We start from the raw sequence: 20,281 nt of genomic DNA, 5'->3' as shown, positions 1-20,281 counted from the left end.
ATCCCTCCCCGCTGGCAGCGCCGAGCCCGCTCCGGTCCGGCCGTGCCACCTAGCGAGTGGCCACCGCCGGCCCCCACCGGGTGGCCCCGGCACGGCCCCCCCGGCACAAGCCCCGGCTCCAGCCGGGTGGGCTCAGCGGGGTCTTTCGGGGGGAGGGAAGTGGGCGCAGTCCCGGGGTTGGGGGGGTTTCCTGCAAAAGGCAGGTGATGCAGCCACTCCAGCAGCCCGTGCTATCGATTAATCCCAAATCGTGTTTTTAAAGAGTTTATCTCGCTCCCTTGAAGTCCCCAAGATATCCCCCACACGATCCTGCCCAGCTGGCCTATACGGCACGCCAAAGGTTTCGGTCACTGCAGCATCACGCATATAAAAGGTACCCGGGTTTTTGTGCTAATTCTTCCTCCCCATCACTTATTCCAAAGGGTTTTTTTTGGCCTGTCATCCATTAATTCTTGAGTCTGCACGTCCAGCTCCCAGCTAGCTCATTTTCAGAGTGGGCACAAAGGATTTTCTAGGGAAAAGGCTGCCCCAAGGGGTTTAGGTACACCTCAAACCAAATCATGCTGAGTCACTGCGGGACCGCAGCGTTATTTTTGTTACAGAATTTGGATGCGTAACTCTGGTCACAGAAGGTAGGTCTAAAAATACGGCTGCGTGCGCCTTCCCTCTCAATGCCACTCTTGATTTTGAAGGCTAAGCCTCGGAGCAGATTTTTTTTCCCTGAAATTTTGTGGCTGGTGAAAAACCAGCTCCCTGTGCCGGGAGCGCCCGGGATTCAAAGGGAAGGGTGAAAAAATTCAGCCGCCGCCAGGGCGCACGTTTGTGGCAGAGGAGGGTGGGCATGGAGCCCGATGAAGGCAGCTGCTGAGCGGCTGAACTGACACGGACCAAGAAAACATCTAGTGAGATGTGAATTTAAAAGATTAATGGTAACTGTACTTCAGCTCTGCTTCTGTACCTCTTGCAAGGTACCGGGAAACTAAAGTGCAACAAGGACCCTATAAATCTCCCCTACTTAGTCCTGCAAGTTGAGTAAGGGACGGAGAAAAAAGAAAGGTTGGGGTACGGGGAGGAGGGAGAAGAAAAATATGCTGATTTGCTTACTTCTTTAGGGTATATTAAGTCTGGAGGAAAAAAAAAAATATATATATATATATTTTCAAGTCTGAAGTAAGCTGCAGAGATTCCCAGTTTTTCTGCGTAACAGGCTGTTAATTCCCATAATAATAATAATAATAATAGTAATCCAAAGGTCAATTTACTATTAATAATAAAAATATAAAAATTATAATATAAAAATTATAAATTAAAAAACATAATATAAGAATTTAATAATACTCCAAAGGCCAATTTATTATTATTATTATTATTTGTTCATCTTCAGCTCTTTTCAGCAGCTCTCCTTCGGGCAGGCTCTGAAGCCCTCTCCCGGCAGAGGCTCCAAAACCACGGTTAGAAACCAGGTCGAGGGAACTTTGCTCGCTCTCGCCCTGGAGCCAGGACAAAAGGCAGGGGGAGGCAGAATGCACAGCCGCTCCCTGCACGCACAGGAGGCTTTGACATCTTGAACCGCTGGCTGCAGCCTTCGCTGGGACATAAATCAGGCCGTTCATGAAGGGCTCTGCTCTGCCAGCGCACATAAAGAGAAATAGTAGACGGAAAGAGGCAAATCTGAATCAGATCCATCTCTTGCATGGCAAAAAAATCCTTTACGCCAGTTAGATGAGAGAAACTGATGTTTGAAAACCACAGAAGGTTTGGCAAGTGTAAAATTGTACATGCTAATGAGCCCCCAAAGAATTTTTGACCTGTGGAGGATATTTAACTACTGAGAAAGATTTATATCCAATAATACACAAAAATGGAAGCGAGCACAGAGTACAGGGAATTAGAAACATACTACAAACATCCTCCTGTTCACATCGGACTTGAGAAATAATTCAGGAAAATACCAGAAACACTTTTCAATGTAGAAGCAGTGAGAAAAGTAAGATTCCTGAGCCAGTAAGATTCCTGAACTACTTAGTACGGGCTGTCGCCGCTTGCATGAAGTGTTTACAAGTCTTATCACTACAAAACGCTGCAATAGGTCCTTATGAAGAGACACGCAGCTCTGGAGAACTCGCTGTCTGCCTAGTCAACGACAAAAAATGTTTTATGTAACTGTGACACGAGAGCCGTGCGATGCGTTACTGGGAGAACAGGCATCGGATACTCCTGTATTAGTTGTAAGACCTGAATTTGATCAAGTCAGAAGTTTTTCCAAGCAGTTTTCTGCGTACCTGCATTAGCAGGCTGATGTAAGAGAAGCTCCTTAGCACTGGAGTTATAGCAACATCTCTATTATCTATTATTTCTAATTAGTGAAGTGACTTATCATCCCCTTTGTGTATATTTGTGGGCAATTATCATCTGTAATAATGGGTAATGATCACCTGGTGCAAGGGAAGCACAAGGAAAACTCCTGAGAGTGATCAAACACCAGCAGAGGCTGCCCCAAGGGTCACGGTCTCCAACCTTGGGGATGCTCAGACCCATGCAGGCAGGGTGCTGGGAGCCCAGCCCTGATCAGGAGCTGCACCACAGTGCTCCCATCCAGCCCCAGCTCTCCCAAGGCTTGGATTTGGCCCATGCCTGGCACCTACAATGACAAGCAGAGCGGCCGGGCTCTCCGCCTGGGCAGGGGTATGGCTGTTTTGTTTTCCCACTCCATGAAAGCAAGAGTTAAAAAAAACGCACCCTTTTTCCTTTAGATTGTAATAACTAGACTCAGTTGCTCTAAATCTTTATTGCATGCTTAGACGAGTGTTATTTCTTTCATATAACCAATTATTATCTCAGTAAATCAAAAATGGATGTAGCAGTGTTGGGCACTCAGGACATAATGATGATCAAGCACACTTGTCAGCGCGGGCATTGAGTTTGCAAACTCAAAGCCACAATTTCCCTGCTAGTCTGCTTTACCACACGGCTGCACAACAGTCCTATTCACCCTAAATAAGCCTGTCATTAAAGGAAATTTTAAAGCAAAAGCTTAAAAAGTAGCAGAACTTGTTCCTTTTCAGCCATTATTTGATATATGGCATTTGGCTTTAAGTGGAGAAGCAAAAATCCGCAACCAAACTCAGCTTATTGATTAAGCTATTTTAAAAGCATTTCAAGACAGGAAGTTGTTTTCAGCCATCTGTTGGAGTACTTTGACACTAGAAAGTAGATCCACATGTTTGCATGTTCCCAAATCCGATCTGAAAGAAGCCAGGGGGCTGGCTGCAACGCCGGCCCCTGCAACAGGACCTCTGAATCTTCTGGGCCTGGATCATCCCTGCTCTGCATTTCTTAGTCCTGAGCACAGCTGAGCCAAGACGAGCACTGACACTTCCGAGAATAATTCCAATACAAATTATGCTCGAGATGGCTCAATTATTTCCAAGGGACCACATGTGCACTGGAACACCTTGCTGACTTGGGCTCTGCTTTCCCACCCAGGCTGCCAAAGCTCCAGGGAGAGAGGTAACAATAAATCACAAACAGCTTTCTAATGAAAAAGCATTTTGTGGGATGTGCTCAAGGCTTAGAAGTCTGCTGTACACTGAAGTGTGCTCTGTAAAGAGCATTAAGCTAACAGAGAAATATATATGTATATATAAATATATATATAGGCACACACCACCTGTTATGTCCTCTTCCACCCTGAACATCTTAAGTTTCAATACTCAGCTCATCACCAACAATCTCACCTGAATAGCAATCAATTAACACTACACAAAGAAAAGCAACAGAAAATAAAGTAATGGACAGATCAGGTTTCAAAATGATACATTTATTAAAACTAAAACGACACAAGCTCCAATTAACTTAAAAAAAAATTTATATTGCATTATGGCAAACACAGGACCAGTATGCTCAGAGCACAGACAAGTAATTTTTTAACTTAAATTTGTAACATGGACTGAAACTCTTAAACTCAAAACTTTGAATACATACCAAGAACAGAATGTGGGATTTTTCTTTTAATTAAATATATCCAATAATTTCATATAAACAATTTAAAAGGATTTAAATACATGCTGAAGTAGCTGAAGATTAAATGATTAGCAAGATATGTAGATACAAAGTTCAAGAGCTACTTTGGAGTTGTATAAAAGATGCAACTTTTTCCCCCAGACAAAGCCTATAGTGCAATGAACTGTCTTGTCAAGAGAATTCTCTACCCGCATGCATTCCTGCTGACAAATCACCTATTAAGTTAGCTTTTTGGTACTTAACTTGCAGGCAGGTTTACTCATATATTATGCAATCAGCGATGAAAATCTCAGTAAAAACCACCTTTTGAAATAACAAATTGGAAACAAATTTGTCAGTAAAATAGGTCTTATAACTGTTTTGAAGGGGAAGAAGAAAGGACATCCTACTTTTTTTTTTTTTAAACACTCACCTCAATAGTTTATAGTCAAAATCTTATTTTAGATGGATCTGAAACAACCCCAACAACGGCTTTACTGATTGATTACCCAACTCTGAGCGTAGAGGCTTTGCCTGTGTAAGTCACAAGGTCACCCAAATCCCACGCGTCCTTTTAATTATTTAAACAAATATTTACATCTCCTGATTAAATATTCACTCAGGAATAAGTTCTGACCGGTTACTGTACACCAGGAAGTCATCCTTTCTCTGAAAGTACTGCGGCTTCTGGTTTTGGTCAACATGAGAGACAACAAAGCGTGTTATCTGGAGCTAGTCCACAAGCCACCGATCTGCTCGCGTTGTCTGAATCACCTGTAGAGCTGTTCGTGAAGGTTTGAAACCGAGTAAACGTCAATCACTGAGGGCTTCCCAATCTTTCTGAGCTTGCAGAACATGTTAAAGTCCAGCTGTCATGGGCTTCCCTACTTTTGACATCAGAATAAAGAGATTTCCCGCAGAAATGCCTCGCTACTGCTGTGTATGTCACTTAAACTCTTTAGGTAACAGGGGAAAACTGACATTTGTGACTGAGAGTCATACGTTTAAGTGATTTTTATGTAAACCATTAAAATTTCATCATATAAAATGATGAAATTTCAAACCAGTCTAAAAGCTGAAAGTCTTCAAAAACCATACCACAATTATCTCAACTGGAACATTCTTAATAAAAAAAAGAATCGTCTACTTTGGGCTCCCTTCTTACTTAATCCATAGACAATTTATGTGAACAGTAAACACAATCCAAGAACAGCAGCAATGTGTCTTAAACTCCTGAACACTACAATCAGATAACGTACTGCCAGGAGAATTAAAGATGTATGAAACTTCAATCTGTAAAGCTCTGAAAACAGCTTTTTCTGCTACTTCCCTGTTTTAAACTTGTATGCATTCGAGTCCTCATCATGCTGAGGCTTTTGCTATCACATGAAAGCTAGCAGACCATTTTAGTTCGAATAACTTCATCGCATTTCAGGAATGTTAAGTAAGACTGTTAAATGCTGTTCTCAAACTGAAGATATGCAAATGCAAAATTTAGGGTACATAAAAGCCCATTCATTCTAATTGTTATTTATACAACATAAAATTATTTTAAAATTTTATTTTTTTGTCAAGTTACTCTTGCTTTTTCACCTAAGACAAGTTTGGGCCTAAAAAAGCATCCAGTGAAGTCCTATCTTCAAAATTTACACACTAACTTTCATGCTGAAATCTCCAAGTAAGTCTCAATTTACAAGAGAATAACCCCCTCATTTATGGGTATGTTAATTGCAAAGTTCATACTGATTTGAAATTTCAGCTTTGTCACAACAATTTTACACTTAAGATATAATTACAGCAATTCTCAGGAGGAACAGTCACATTACCTACTGTAAAAGCAGCTTTCTTCTCAAACTGTACAGAATATTAACTTAATATTTAAACTAAACACTGACCCTTTTTCTAGGATTATTTGTATTGTACATCCTACTGTACACTTTGCTTTGGAAACAACTAAATACAATGGTCCATTATGCAAGCCATGAGACTGTCCAAACTTTTTTGTTCCACTAACTTGAAATGAATTTTTACAAATAATTTAGCCAATCTAGATAAATACTGAACATAGAATTATGCTGAAATACATTTGGGAGTCAACATTTTCTATAAAAATATGCAACTACTACTAAAAGCATTAATACTACTAACTGCCCACCTCAATATTGCTGTGTACAGAGACATAAGATGTGCTCTTCATAATGTACACAAAATCAAGAGTATCTTGTGATACCGGGTGAAAAATGAGGAAAAAAATAACCCTGCTGGTTCAAGTCATACTTCTTGTATTTCATCAGAAATTTTAAGAAACGAGGGAAATTTCAGGTTACCAGGAAATATGAATATCCTACAGTTGGTATTTTATTTTTGAAACTTAAAAAATTACTACTCTGGACAGACATTAATAAGTAAACCTTGACTTACTGTCAGTATTTAATAACACAAAGACAGCAATCAATTAATTAGGAAGCCGATGTAATCAAAACACTGCCAATATCAGACATCACTTGCTGACTGCACAGTAAGCAAGGCCATGAGATGAAAGTATTTAAGTACTTCGAATGTACCTGGTTAGTGATTTATACCTGAGATGACAATTGAGAGGTAACAGAACTAGTTATGGTAAGTAATTGCCAGATGAATAACAACCAACACACCTTCATAACTGCTTTTTTTAAAAAATATTTGCAAAAAGATCACAACTGACATTTTTCCCTTACAGTTAATTTCATTTCGCTGTTTAGACAAACACTTTATCTCATTTTACTCTGTGACAGATTGTGTTCTGAAACTATTCGAAAGGCTCCTGTGATTCTAATGCTTTCTTTAGTAATTCATTGAAGTTTGAGTAGAAGTGACATCTACTCCCTAGTCTTAAGAAATTTAAGGCACCCATAAGAAGCAAACTTCATGGGAAGTTTCAGTTCTAGGGAAAAATAAATCTGATTTTCCCTTCAACAGGAAAAAAAAATCATGAATTCATACAAGTGATTAGAATGTCACATTCTCTGTCAGTGAGGCAACAACTTAGTGATATTTAGTTTATGTAAGGCTCAACCTAATGAGCTACTATTGAAGCCACAGAATCTTCACCAACAGGTTACCAAAAAATGTGGTATTGTGACTGAAGGGAAAGCTTGTATTAAATTCTGAAAAAGCCAGAAGGTAGAAGCAAAGCAAGGTTGGGCCCCATGTAACGATGAAAGGAAATAAATGAAAAACATCTTTCCATGATCAATACACTTAATTTATACAGCAGACTTGCAAGTTTAATGGATCACTGTACCACAACAATGAGTGCAAATACATGATTTTGTGGGCAGGAACACTGCTGAAGAAGCATATTTTGTTTTCATCTGTATGGAATGACAGTAAATCATTTCTCTGATGAACGGAAATTTCATTCCATATGTCAGAAAACGTATCTACGATTTATTACTAGAATCAGCTTAAAACACTTTCCATAATCACAAAAGCTCAAGTAATATGTAGCCATTAGACACAAAGATATACACAGTTTTGGTTACAACTGGGCTTTGCTTCAGAATCTGAAGCTTAATTCTTTATTTCTGCAGCTTCTTTATCGTGCTTTTCCTTTGCTTTCTCTTTTTCTTCCAGTTTTTCTTCTTTTTGAAGCAGTGCCATAATCTCAGCGACCTGGCTGGTGCCAATATCAATATCTTCTTTGTCAATCAATTCTACTACCTACATGAACATTGAATGAAATTTAAAACAGTATTTAACTTTTACATTTTTCAGACACTTTTAGATCTTAATTTTTGTTAAGAAAAAAGCAGCCAGTTCTCTCATATTCACAAACAGTGTTTTGTTGTGTGTGTTTTTTTTTTTCCTACACGAAATAAGTATAAACTACAATCGGTGCCTAAGACATACCTGCAAATTTTAAAGCAAGTGATATAAAACTTTTGATCTCAGCACATGAAGAGTCATATTTTAGAACATTAGTAAGACAAACCCACTTATGTTTCAACAGAAAGCTCAGATTCAGTATCTAATACTTCTGAAATAGTATTTAGATAGTATCTGTATTATAGGCTTCATTTTGTTGAGGAGACTTGTACTAAATAGAAAGGCATAAATTTACAAAAAACAGAGTAGGGGGAGGGTAGGTCTTTTGGAGAGCAAAATGAAAAAAATAGTTCAGAAGGCACTTCCAAATGAAAAAAATAGTTTAGCATGCACTTCCGAATTCCTTTATACAGCTTTTTGTACAAATGTGTTCATGACACAGCTCCCCAAGTTCTCAAAACTGTTCAGCATTAGATGCAGAATTCAGGAAGTTCATTTTCCCTGTGTTGCTAAATGTTACTCAATGCAACAGCTGCTCAGAGCAACAGTGAAGAGAAAAAATGTGTTTCAAAAAGCTGATACTGTATTTTTTAGCTGCCATAGTGTTCTATCTTTAGAGAGGATTTCTGTACTGGGTAGGAAAATTACTTGCAAGGAAATAAGTTTCAGGACATCTCTAAGTTTACCATGCAGAAAAGAAACAGGAAAATGAAGGATTTGAAATACAGGGGGAACGTGAGAAAGTTCTGCAAAACGAGAAAACAGGACAAAGCGGGTAAAAAAGGGGTGTCTGAAAGCACGGTATCACATAGGGAACACAATACCCAGTAAGTAGAAAACACCCCTGAAAAGCACTGAGACATTACTTTAAAAGGAGCAGCAAGGAAGCAGAAAGAGACAGAAAGGTCAAGTTATCAGAGGCCACTATTTCTACTGCCAGATAGACCCTGTCAGTTTTAAGAGCTGACCTCCCTGACAAAGTCAGCCATTTACAGTGGACCTAAAGTAAAACTGATGATCTGAAGTCTTTCAAGCACAGAAAATATAGATCACAATGAAATTTAAGTATACAAGTAGGCAGAATATGTCAAGACTTCAGACAAATACTGGTGTTCCTGATGCAGTTCTTCCAAAGCTCCTTTCCATTCTCCCTCCCATTCACAAGTAGCGTAACAGAAATACCAGATTTCACATAACTTTACATATGCAAGGCAAACTTACCTCTAATGCAGGTAACAGACACAGGATAAGAATCATTCCCCACCCACCAAAAATATAATAGCCATATAAATTCTGTAGATGCTAGTATGTGTTAGAACATCTACTTACAATACATGCCCAGAAAACTCATTGGCATCAAGTAAAGATTCTTGAAAAAGACATCAATATGAAATCAAGTCAAAACTGGCATGATATTTGAAGAATGGCTAGCCTTATTTTCTTTAAATAGTTCATAGACTTACCTTAACGACATTATCTATATCGATTTTGCCATCCTTGTTTTCATCTAGTGCCTCTGCAATCCTAGTTAGCTTCTCCTCTGGAATCTTCTGGATTTGTTTCATCGCATTAATTAGCTCAGCAATACTGATGAGATTCTCCCTAAAGAAGAAGCACAATCTCTTTACGGCAAGCAGTTACTCCAGAAGACGAAAGGTCCTCAAAGACAGTACTGAAAGTCACTACACTGCAGGTCACTTGTAAAACATTAAATAATTATTTCTAATCCTGAACAGAATGCAAAAAAGAAAAATGAGTTACCCATCAGCAAAGCACGTTTCAAATTAATCTTTACCTTTCCAGAGAAGCTCACGCTTTTGGTTCCACTTGCTTTATTGCACAAATACAGGTGAAAGTTCAGCAGTTTCTGTGCTTCCTAGCCTGTATATCTAACACCCTTTACACTCTCCATTTATTAAAGGTGCAGTGTCACGCACCTGTCACCCCTGTGGATTTAGGAGAGGTGGGCCTACACAAAACAACTCAAGCATACAGGAAAAAAAGCACAACGTCACAGGAAAGCAAAAGCTTGACAACTAATTGCTTTTAGCAACTTGGCTGTTTCACTAAAATACGCTTCATTTCCTCATACCAAAGAATACACTCCGTAAAGGAAAGGACTAAATTTCACATTAGAACTAGGAGATTTGAAGTGTTCCCAGTATCTGCTTATTCATTTCATGAAGCTACAGTTGTCTGTTTCCTGCAACCTGAAACCTCTGCTTGTTTCTGCAGTTTTATTAAAGAATCATCTTCCAGCACAGGTCAAGCTGAAATGCAGGAGACAGTGAGCAGAATAAATATTAAATAGAAGGGCTTTAATGCTCCATACATGCCCCTAATCTCTAAGCACAGACTGATTTTTATTCAAGGGCCATTTTATTTTAAACAAAAAGAGGGTAGAAGAAATTCTTTACTCAGAGGGTGGTGAGGCACTGAACAGGCTGCCCACAGAAGCTGTGGATGCCCCAGCCCTGGCAGTGCCCAAGGCCAGGCTGGATGGGGCTTTGAGCAACCTGGTCTGGTAGGAGATGTCCCTGCCCATAGCAGGGGATTGGAATTAGATGATCTTTAAGGTCTCTTCCAGCCCAAACCATTCTATGATTCTCAGAATGCCACTAATTATCCTGGACTTCTGCTTCTATGATTTTTAATGACTACGTAACGGCTGCTTTGACTTACACATTAAAAAAAACAAACCTTTGGCAATTAAGCAAATGTTCAAGCTTACCATTTTCAATTGTTAACAAATCACATACAAAATTTAGAGTTCTCCCCAAAACCATGCATTAAATAAAGCATAATTACATTCAGTACAAGCAGATGCTGTATTTCATTTTTAATTTACAGATTTGGATGGTTTTGATCAAGAACCCTCTATAGCACCTTTCACATGGTCTCCTTAATCTTACAGGACATCTGAAACAAATGACTGCTTGCCCTGGGGACTGGAAAAAAACAAGTTTGCAAGGAAATGAAGCAAAATCCTTATTTCTGTTTAAGTTATGCTCTTTGGAAGCTGGGAAACTCTTAATGAATTACACAAACTTGTGCAAGCACAAATTTGATTAACACTGCATTTATAACCACAAATTGAAAATTGTCACAGTTTATTGATATCTCATCGTCATAACAAGCAACATATGACTGTGTGACAGGCCACTGCCTGAAAGCCTCTAGTACCATCAAGATTTGGAGAAGTGTTGATAAATGAAGTTTCAAATTAGAATTGTTAGCTTTTATTTGAAAGGAATGACCTTTTATTTGGGATACACTTCTTAGCCAGACCTCTCAAATACTAATTTTACCATCACATTTGCAAGCGTGTTAAAATTGAAATGAAGCAAGTCTTCAGAAAGGAACCATGTAAACTTACCTCCTTACTTCCATTAGATCTGTTCCCTCATTTCTCTTCAAGATATTATCTCCTTACACCAGACAGAACAGATTTTTATTGCTATTTTTCCCCTTGTTACATGTTCACTACTCAAGCAGAACATGAACATGCTCACCATACTTTTGCACAGTTTTTCGTTCAGTGACACAGGGCAAACCTACTGCCTGAGTAGCATTACTGAAGGCATGATTTCACCTGCGCCATCAACAGTGCCACGTGTTACAGATGGTATGATGCTAATCCACATCCTGACTTTCAGAACCCCCTTCCTGACTAGCACCTGAGGAAATTATACCTGTTGCTTTCCTATCATCACTTCAACCATATCTAACATATTGCAGAAGAGAAAACCTATGGGACAATTTTGTTAATTTTGTTTTTAAAATAAATATTGAGATTTTAAACAACTCACTTGCTAAGTCTTTTCTAATCACACGTCAGACATATGCAAGACTTAAGATGACCAGTAAGAGATACATTCAGTGCTCGTGAGTCACTTACCCAGCAGGAGGACTAGCACCATCATCCACCTTTACATCCACTGTCTTTTGGTTTGTTTCCAACTCATTAATAATTTTGTCTATCTGACCAATCATTCGGTTCACCCTTTTGGTCAATCGCTTGCTTGCCTTTGACTCTTCCACTACCTCTTCCTGGCCAGTCTTAGAGAGCTCCTTTATTTCTTGCAAATCCTAAAAGATATGGTCACAAGAAAGAAAAACATTTTTGTGGGTCTGAATTCTCTACAACAGCCACTACTAACTTAAGAGATGAGCATTTCAAGTGCCATTTAGCACCATTTGTAAATAAAAAGACATACAGAGCCAAACTGAAATTGGAACAAATGCTTAACATTGCAGCCATTTTCATGCATCCTTTAAATGTTATTTTCTACAGCCTTTGTAATATTGATTTACTTAACACAAGGCATCTGTAATACTGACATCTATGCTTGACAAGAAGGAACTGCAGCATGCTCAGCACATGTTATTCTGGTCACACTGGAAATAAGAGCAGGAAGAGGACCCTCATCTAGTGGAAACTACTCCTATCATTCTAACTAGGCTTTAAACACATTGAGCCAATAAAGCTCTGCACTGTCCCATAAAGCAGTATAAACCTCAATTACTCAGCTACCAAAAGCAAGCTAACAGACATCTAAGTAAGATGATCTTTGATTATATGGGGTCATTTATACTAAAACTGATCATGAACAGGAATTTAAAAAAAAAGGCAAGCAAAAATCAAACACTTCCTTCCCCACTTTACCTCATTATATTCCTGGATATCACCCTTCAATTCCTCAAGCTTCTCCTTTTCCTTTGTTAGTGATTTCTTCTGTTCCTGCAGCTTGTTACAAGCATCACTCAGCATGTCAATCTCCTCCTTAGTTATTTCCTCACCCTGTAACAGAAAATATATACAGATTACTGAAAGATACGTGTGTATTTTCCCCAAAACTCTAAGAAAGGACATGCTCCAGATTCTTTTCCTATGTTCAGAGACAACATAGTACAGACTGGCATTTTGGAGCTAGTGCTCCAAAATTTAATCTTAAATACTAAGAGAATTAGTGGGCCATGGTACTTTCTAAGCACATGAGAAGCAAGACCAGGTAGTATGATTCATTATGTGGGTTTTGGCTATTTGAAATCCTGTACCTGAATGTCTCATTTAAAAGTGTTTTACTTCCTTCCCTGCTCAATGGAAAACCCAAACTGAGAAATGATTCTGATATTATATACAGGAAATATTCATTACACAAAAGATTTTGCAGAGCGAAGTTCAGGAAGCTGAGCTGGAACAAAATGATCTTCAACAACTTGTGTAATGATGTGTATGAACATTCATAGTTTGTGACGTCTATTTGTCTTTTAAAATGCTGAGAATAAAAGTGTAACCCCCAAACAAATACATCAAAAATATAATTTCAAGAATTATTCATTAAAAATGCTAAAATCACACATTAGTAGGCACATTTAGCATATTGCATTAGTCCTACCCAGACACCAGCTTTTGTTCTGAAAAGACTCTCAGCCATATAAGCAGAATACAGAAAGACACAGGCAAACAAGGATGCCATAAACATATGGGATGATATACTTCCAAGAAACAACTACGGAACTTCTTAAACTATACATTCATGCCCTTTGAAACTCTGAGTAGACGGTGTCCTGTTACTGTATAAACATCAACCTTGCTTTTGCTTTTAATACAGTAGCAAAAAAAAAAAAAAAAAAAAGAAAAAGAGAAAGCAACTCAGTTTGAAAACACGTTCCTCTGCCTAAAATAAAATTAGTCATCTTCAAGAAGTCAGTCTAATATTTCTTCCCTCAACAGGTAACACTGTGTACTAATGTGGAAATAAGAGTTTGAAATAAAATGGTTAATTCCCTTAGTTATTCTGTTTTGAATTATTTTTACCTGAAATAAATCTCTCCCAAATTCTGCTCTTACCATTAGAATCTGTATGGCAGCAGTTTAAATTAAACACATTATGTTATAATAATAGCAAGTAGATAATGATAGTGTCCAGGAAGTAGAAGCCAGTCAATACTGGTGTACCCCAGGGGTCAACAGTATGCCCAACACTTCATTAATGACCTCTGGGATGGTACAGACTGAACCCTCGGCAAGCCTGCAGACACAAAACCAGGAGGAATGGCTGGCAAGCCAGAGAGGCACTGAAGCCTCCAGCCCCGCAAATACTCAAAACCCAAATGGACGCGGTCCTGGGCAGCCCGCTCCAGCTGACTCTGCTTTGAGCAACAGGATTGGACTACACAATCTCTACATATATTATTTTATGGAAAAATGTTACAAACCCAAAAAGAACATGAAAACAAGCCTTCCCAATCTTCTACAGCAGTATTTTAAGCAATAACTACTAACCATATATACAAATCAATTTTTTAACAGTGGAGAGGCAAACCACATTCTAGATCTTAATCTCTGCCACATTTCAAAAACACATGCACACAAAAAATAACCAGCGACAACTAATAAAAACATGTTCCTAAAAATGCCACTAAACAAGATGCAAAACAGGCACTTGAAAATCATCAAAAAAACAAGCTACAAAACACACACAAGAGGCTTACTTAAGCAAGAAGCATTATTTTGAATACATAACTTTTCTTATTGTAAGGCTGTGCAAGAAGAACAAGACTTCAGTATGACAAAAAAAAGAATCTGTATAGAAAGGCTCAATGCTGGCATTCTTAAGAAAAAAATCTGCAAAAAGGCTCCTTTATTTGTGCAAGAGTATGACACTATTTCAAGTTTCCTGCATTTTCAAAACATCTATTTCATATCGTACTATTGTCAGTAATTGCAAAACTATGGCTAACTAGAATATTTTAAATGTGAAATGCCTATTCCAGTCTCAATTTCTTAATTCTCTTAAAAAAAATCTTGGTTTGGTATTCATATCCAGAGTTGAAAGAGTAACTCTTTCAAAGAGTTCTCTGAAATTATGCATGGAACTTATTTTATTCCTGAATATGTGCAAGCCTGTTCTTTATGACCACTTCTTGACAGCTCTGCTGGAAAGCACTTGGGTAGTCTCAACAGACACCAACCTGATCACGAGCCAGCAGTGTGCTCTGGCAGAAAAAGTTAACAGCAACCACGGTCAAAGTCAGTAGACTGACAGGAGTGACTATGCCTCTTTACCTGGCTCTTGGTATGCACTTTACCTGGTCACATCTAAACACTGCACCCAGTTCTGAGCTCTCTCCAAAAAGACATCCGTAAACTGGAGAGAAGATAAAGACTGCAATAAGATCTAGCTATATTCTGTTTCTGTATGAACTTTTGGACAATTTCTCCAGCCAAAACCAAGCCAGATAGCAAATAGTTATCTGACTAACAAAGCATGCTCTGATCATCGCAAAGTATGATAATCCTAGAAATTAACTTTTAACAGTGGTATGAATTACGTTCAGCAATATACTGAAGAAATGGTGACAGAATATACTAGAAAATTTTTATAGTATACGTATACTGCACATATCTGCTTAGAAGAGGGAGTCAGTAGTTTAGTTCAAACCTGGGAATCTCTATTTAATCCTTTGGTCTGAATTACACCCTTGAAAAGACAAAAAAAACACTCACCTTTAGCTATTCTTGTCCTTGCCTTCCTTATGTTAACTACATATATATACACACGTTTATTTACTTATATATATGAAAATTTATATATTATATATATAAACATGCATAGATCCATTATGTCTACAGCCAGTGCAAATGCGCCTCCCCAAAACAGGTGTTAGTTTCAATAACACAGGTAGATAAAGGAAATACTCAAAAGTTTATTGTGCTGACTTCCTGTTTCTGCACTGGTAGTTACGAATTTGCAATCACGTCGAGTTTTCCAGATTACCTTAATGCCTTCCAGTACGGGTGCTGTATCTTTCAAGGTCTCCATATCTGCCCTTGCCAGTTCTTGTTCGCCATCCATACCCATCTGACTTTTCTTAACTTGCAAAGCAGCTGGTTCTAGATCTGCTGCTGATTCCACCTCTTTCTAAATTTGACAGACCCAAGAATTTTAATTAAACAAAGATAACATTACTTGTATTAGGATCAGCAAAGAATGGCTTCTTAAAATAGAAGTAATTGCCAAAACAGATGTAGACATTTTTATGACAATGCTAAAAAAACTGCAACATATTGAGTGGTTTCATATTAAAATACCAAATGCACTTAATAAACTGTGCCTGTGAGCAACTGAGGCTTTATGCACCCAGTAAGCCAGGCCAGCAGCAGCTTTTATACTCAAGTAGTATACCAAGGACATCACCTGCTTAATGACAAATAGGTAGAGCCAAAAGCAAGAACAATTATAATTACAGTAATGAAAAACACACACACACTAAAAATCAAAATTAACAAGAAGAAAAAACACAAGCCACCACATCTTTTGCTAGAGGAATAAATGGTTTCTTTTATTACTCTGATTAAGAGGAGAAATCAGATATGTAAGACAGAATGTCTTCTGTGTTTCACAGTGAATCCTTCTGTACTGCATTTTGTTTTAATATTTTCCCACCTTTTCTACACGTAGACTTAAAGTCCAGTTTCCTGCAGACAGCATGTGGAACAGAGGCAATAACTCATAACATGCTGCTTTTCATCATGACACTGACGTTTATTTCTCAGCAGTTGAGAACAGAACTTACCATGGCTGCAACTTGAAGGGCTTCTTTGGCTTTCTCTGCAGCTTCAGACATTCTTTCCAACTCTTTTTCTTCATTTTCTTTCCTGATGGCTTCTTCTTCCTGAAGTGTTGCTTCCAGTCGTGCTTTGTTATCTATTTTTTCACCTTCAACTTCTGCCACTTTGACCTGAGCCTCTTTGGCCTACAAATAATGCAAGAGGTCTATAAAAGTCTCTCTCTACATAATACAAAAAGTCTGTATACCATTACTGAGATAGGTAGTACAGGTATGCTAATGAATACAATTAAAACACCAGAAAGCTGCCCTATTTTTTTTCCCCATTTTTCAGAAAAAGATTATTCTTTCTTTGAAAATGAGAGCTTTCCATCCTGAAAGTGTAATACATTCTTCATTCTCTTTCTTTCCAGATCACCAATAATCTATTCAAATGATTTCTCTCTTTTACAAAACATTAACATTTTCACAGCAAAACATTGAAATAATTGGGTTTCCTGAAACTGTCTTAATCACAAGTTTTGCTTTTGCAGTTTCTAAGTTTATCTAACCCTACATAAGCTTGGTTCATGGCCTCTATGCTGAGGAAATTCTCAATTAAGTAGTTAATATACAGGGATGCATAAAATGCTTAGTGGTATGTTGTATAGTAGAATAGGAAACAGTTTCAATATCTGAGTGAACATAATAAACCATCTCCTTTTATTTATGAATTCTGAGAACACTATCACAGAAGAAACTGGTTTCAAATAGATTTGAGGGTAAACAATTTAACACCAAAGTGACAAAGAAACAGCACGGGACAAGCAGATCTAATTGTAGCGCTGAAGCAGAAAAATACAGTAAATGCTATCACTGATAGAAAGGTTTCTTGAAGTGCATCTTTGCAACACCAACTATGAACAGCTATGTTAAGAGGAACAGTTGTGCACCCATTTTCACTCCTGGCTGAGTTTAACACCAAATAAATTTAGTTTTTACAAATCAGATAAACCAAGAAAAATAGCAAAACATGGTACACTTAAGAACTATATGGTGCTCTAATAATTAGATTTGTAAACCACATAAAAGGTTCCACTTCTGAAATATAGAAACAGAGTCTGCCTCAAGTATCTCCACAGCTGTTATTGCTATTAAGGTAGAAATTAATTAATTTCAAGTGATAACTATCCTCTATTGTGATAGGAAAGATGGAATTCACAAAAAAAAAACAAAACACTAGAGAGAATGACTTATTTTAATAGATCTTTCTTCCACAAACCAGAGGTATTTTTTTAGTGTTACTGTTCACACACACCATTTGGTGAAACAAAATGTAAGTTCTGTAAGGGAGTAATGTAACTTTATCCATATTGGCCAAAAGCACACTAAGTCAAACTTGGATCGGTAAACCTACAGAACAAGTTGTTTTGAAGATAGAATTAATCTTCATATGAGCAACTGAGCTCAACTATGATAGCTTCCAGATCCAATATGAAATCAGGAAGTCAAGAGACATATCACAGCCTGTCATGTCTCAGTCAATTTTCAATGGAAGATCTTAGATATGTGACATTTATGAGCATTTCCACCTCTGTTCTTCGTAAGTGGAGAACTATGATCAGCAGTTTCGCCTTTCACTCATAAGCATGGCCTGAGAAATTCCATCTACACATGAAAAGGTCTGAATTCATCCAAAACAACCACCGATATCCAGAAAAAGAAATCCATAGAGTAACTCAAACTTCAACTCCATGTCTTATTAACCATAATCAACATAGCAGCAGGGCCTGCAAACACTGTATGCATCTTTATATTGCCTACAGTGTAGTTTGGAATTTTATTCAAGTAAAAAGTGTATTGCATATATTTCTATACTACTGTCTACCCTCATGCAATGAAATAATGCTTTTCATTTGCTTTATTCTCGGGCCCCTCCAAATCCAACTGGTGCATTTCAAGGCCACTCAAATAAACCTACCCATTTTTCAGCTTTTCAAAGAAAAGAAGAGTGAAGAATATCTACTGCTCTAAACTCATTTTCAGTGATGATAACGCGAGTTAGTTATAAACCGTATAAATCATACTTACAACACTCTCTGGTAGTGTCTGAAGTGTTGTTTTGAGCTGATCAGCTGGAGAAAGGGTGTCTGGAAGATACATGGCTCTGGATAAAATTAGCAGTGAAGTAGGGATTTCCTGGTTCAGGTGCAGATCTAGCCACTATGAATACAATACATAAAACAGAAGCCTTCAACTTTTGGATTTCTTTCTCTTTTGACAAATCAATTCAAGCATATGCAAAAGAGTAAATTCTAATTTTTATCACTAGTTATCAATCAACATCCTAGCACAGGAGCTACAGCCCATAACCAGCAAAGAATTAAAGAGATTGCATTGAAGAAGTGTTTGAAGAAGTACAGAATATTTGAGGAAGTATTTTGTTTCTTATGCATCTTCCTCTAAACCAGATAACCAGAAGACAAAATTTCTTTTCTCCATGATATACTCAGAGAAAAGTTTTTTTTACAAAGTAATACAGATAGTTAACAAGACAAAGAGGCAAAATTAAAAACATTTTTAAGTCTATGTATGTATTTGCATCATCAAAACATCATGGCCCAGTTAAAAACCAGAAGCCCACTGCTACTATGTACTTATACAGTACATATGACAAAAGCTTATTAAGGAGACTGTTTTAGCCCAGCCCTTAATAAGAACAGAATCAAAATATCTTATCAGAATCATAACAAAAATCATAGCTAGCAATTAAAATTAAGCCTGTGCATTCAATCTTGCAAAAACATACCTGTTTAAGCTGTTCTTTGAGACGCTCCTCTGTGACACCAAGGGCTCTCATTCCTCGTGCACGACACGCTGCCTGCAGTTCTTTAACAGTCAGGGTATCAACTCCTTCTTCAGCAATCAGCTGCACAAAACGTAAAATAAACTCACCGTGTAAGAGCTCAAAAATGAAAAACAACCATCGACGCACTCCCAGAAGTCTGTATTTTTTACAACGGCCACTAGAGGCTGCTGCAATAACACAAAACAGCCTGGACTTTTCAAACAGCAGTGAACATTACACTGTAATCTTAACAGCTCCATAATGGTAATGCCAATTTCTCTCCGAGTTTGTATTTCTATTAGCTCCTTCACAAGTTACAGTTTCATAGAAATGCCCTTCTTTTTAATATGATTAATTTCATTGTAATTAATGGTAGATAAAAAATGGCAGGTTTTTCTTTAGAGAGACATAAGATTTCAAAAACCCTTTAAGCCTTTTTAAGTTAGCTCAAAAATAATTAAGACAAAAACAGGAAAATACTTAGAAAAAGTTTACATAAATACTCTCAGTCTTACACATAAACATTATTAACCAGTACATATTTCGAATGACTCACTTTGTCATCTGCTTTTATACTTCTCAGCCTCATGGTCAACTGGAAACGGAGGAAGTTATTTGTCCCAATTGACTGAAGTTCCAGCAATTTACAAAGTGCCACCAGCTGAGGCCTGGTTAGATTGTCCAGTGTCAACTCATCTTCAAATAGTTTCGAGAACCTTAAGATCTCTTCATTACTGGGTCTTTCGCCAGTTTCCCTGATCTGTAAGAAAAACAAAGAAACAAAAAGCCTTTCAAAGCAAATTCCATGCCTGGGCATTATTTTGAACAATAAGAATTGTTCTCATTTGTCAGGTACTTCGCCTCAATTTTCGAAATAGGAAATAGGATATAAGGAAGTCATGGTTGTTTTTTTTTTTTTTCCTCAAAAAAAAAATGTGTTTACTATAAAAGGCAATAGAATTGATGGTGTTAACAGTTCCCAACAGCACTGCATAATGTACATAGCTAGATAAAACCCATTAAAACCAACAATTAGATGCATGTGCATACTAATGAGTAGTTTTATCT

At 37.7% G+C, this 20,281-nt stretch overlaps 1 protein-coding gene across 1 annotated transcript in view; it reads right to left on the bottom strand.

The window, feature by feature from the left end:
* Positions 1 to 3,799: 3,799 nt before the first annotated feature.
* The window catches only part of LETM1 (leucine zipper and EF-hand containing transmembrane protein 1), a 30,419-nt gene continuing 13,937 nt past the window's right edge, over positions 3,800 to 20,281 (bottom strand). The window contains exons 6-14 of the mRNA XM_083835231.1: positions 19,770 to 19,973; positions 19,175 to 19,294; positions 18,457 to 18,588; positions 16,393 to 16,572; positions 15,594 to 15,737; positions 12,476 to 12,610; positions 11,708 to 11,898; positions 9,273 to 9,411; positions 3,800 to 7,704 (exon numbers count right to left, since the gene is read on the bottom strand). Coding sequence (XP_083691357.1) covers positions 7,555 to 7,704; positions 9,273 to 9,411; positions 11,708 to 11,898; positions 12,476 to 12,610; positions 15,594 to 15,737; positions 16,393 to 16,572; positions 18,457 to 18,588; positions 19,175 to 19,294; positions 19,770 to 19,973 — 1,395 coding nt within the window. The 3' untranslated portion in view covers positions 3,800 to 7,554. The remainder of the gene's footprint in view (positions 7,705 to 9,272; positions 9,412 to 11,707; positions 11,899 to 12,475; positions 12,611 to 15,593; positions 15,738 to 16,392; positions 16,573 to 18,456; positions 18,589 to 19,174; positions 19,295 to 19,769; positions 19,974 to 20,281) is intronic.

Source organism: Anser anser, assembly GCF_964211835.1.
Source record: "Anser anser genome assembly, chromosome: 4".
Lineage (NCBI taxonomy): Eukaryota > Metazoa > Chordata > Aves > Anseriformes > Anatidae > Anser > Anser anser.
Note: the sequence above shows the minus strand (reverse complement) of the source record. Positions and strands in the feature narration are given on the sequence as shown.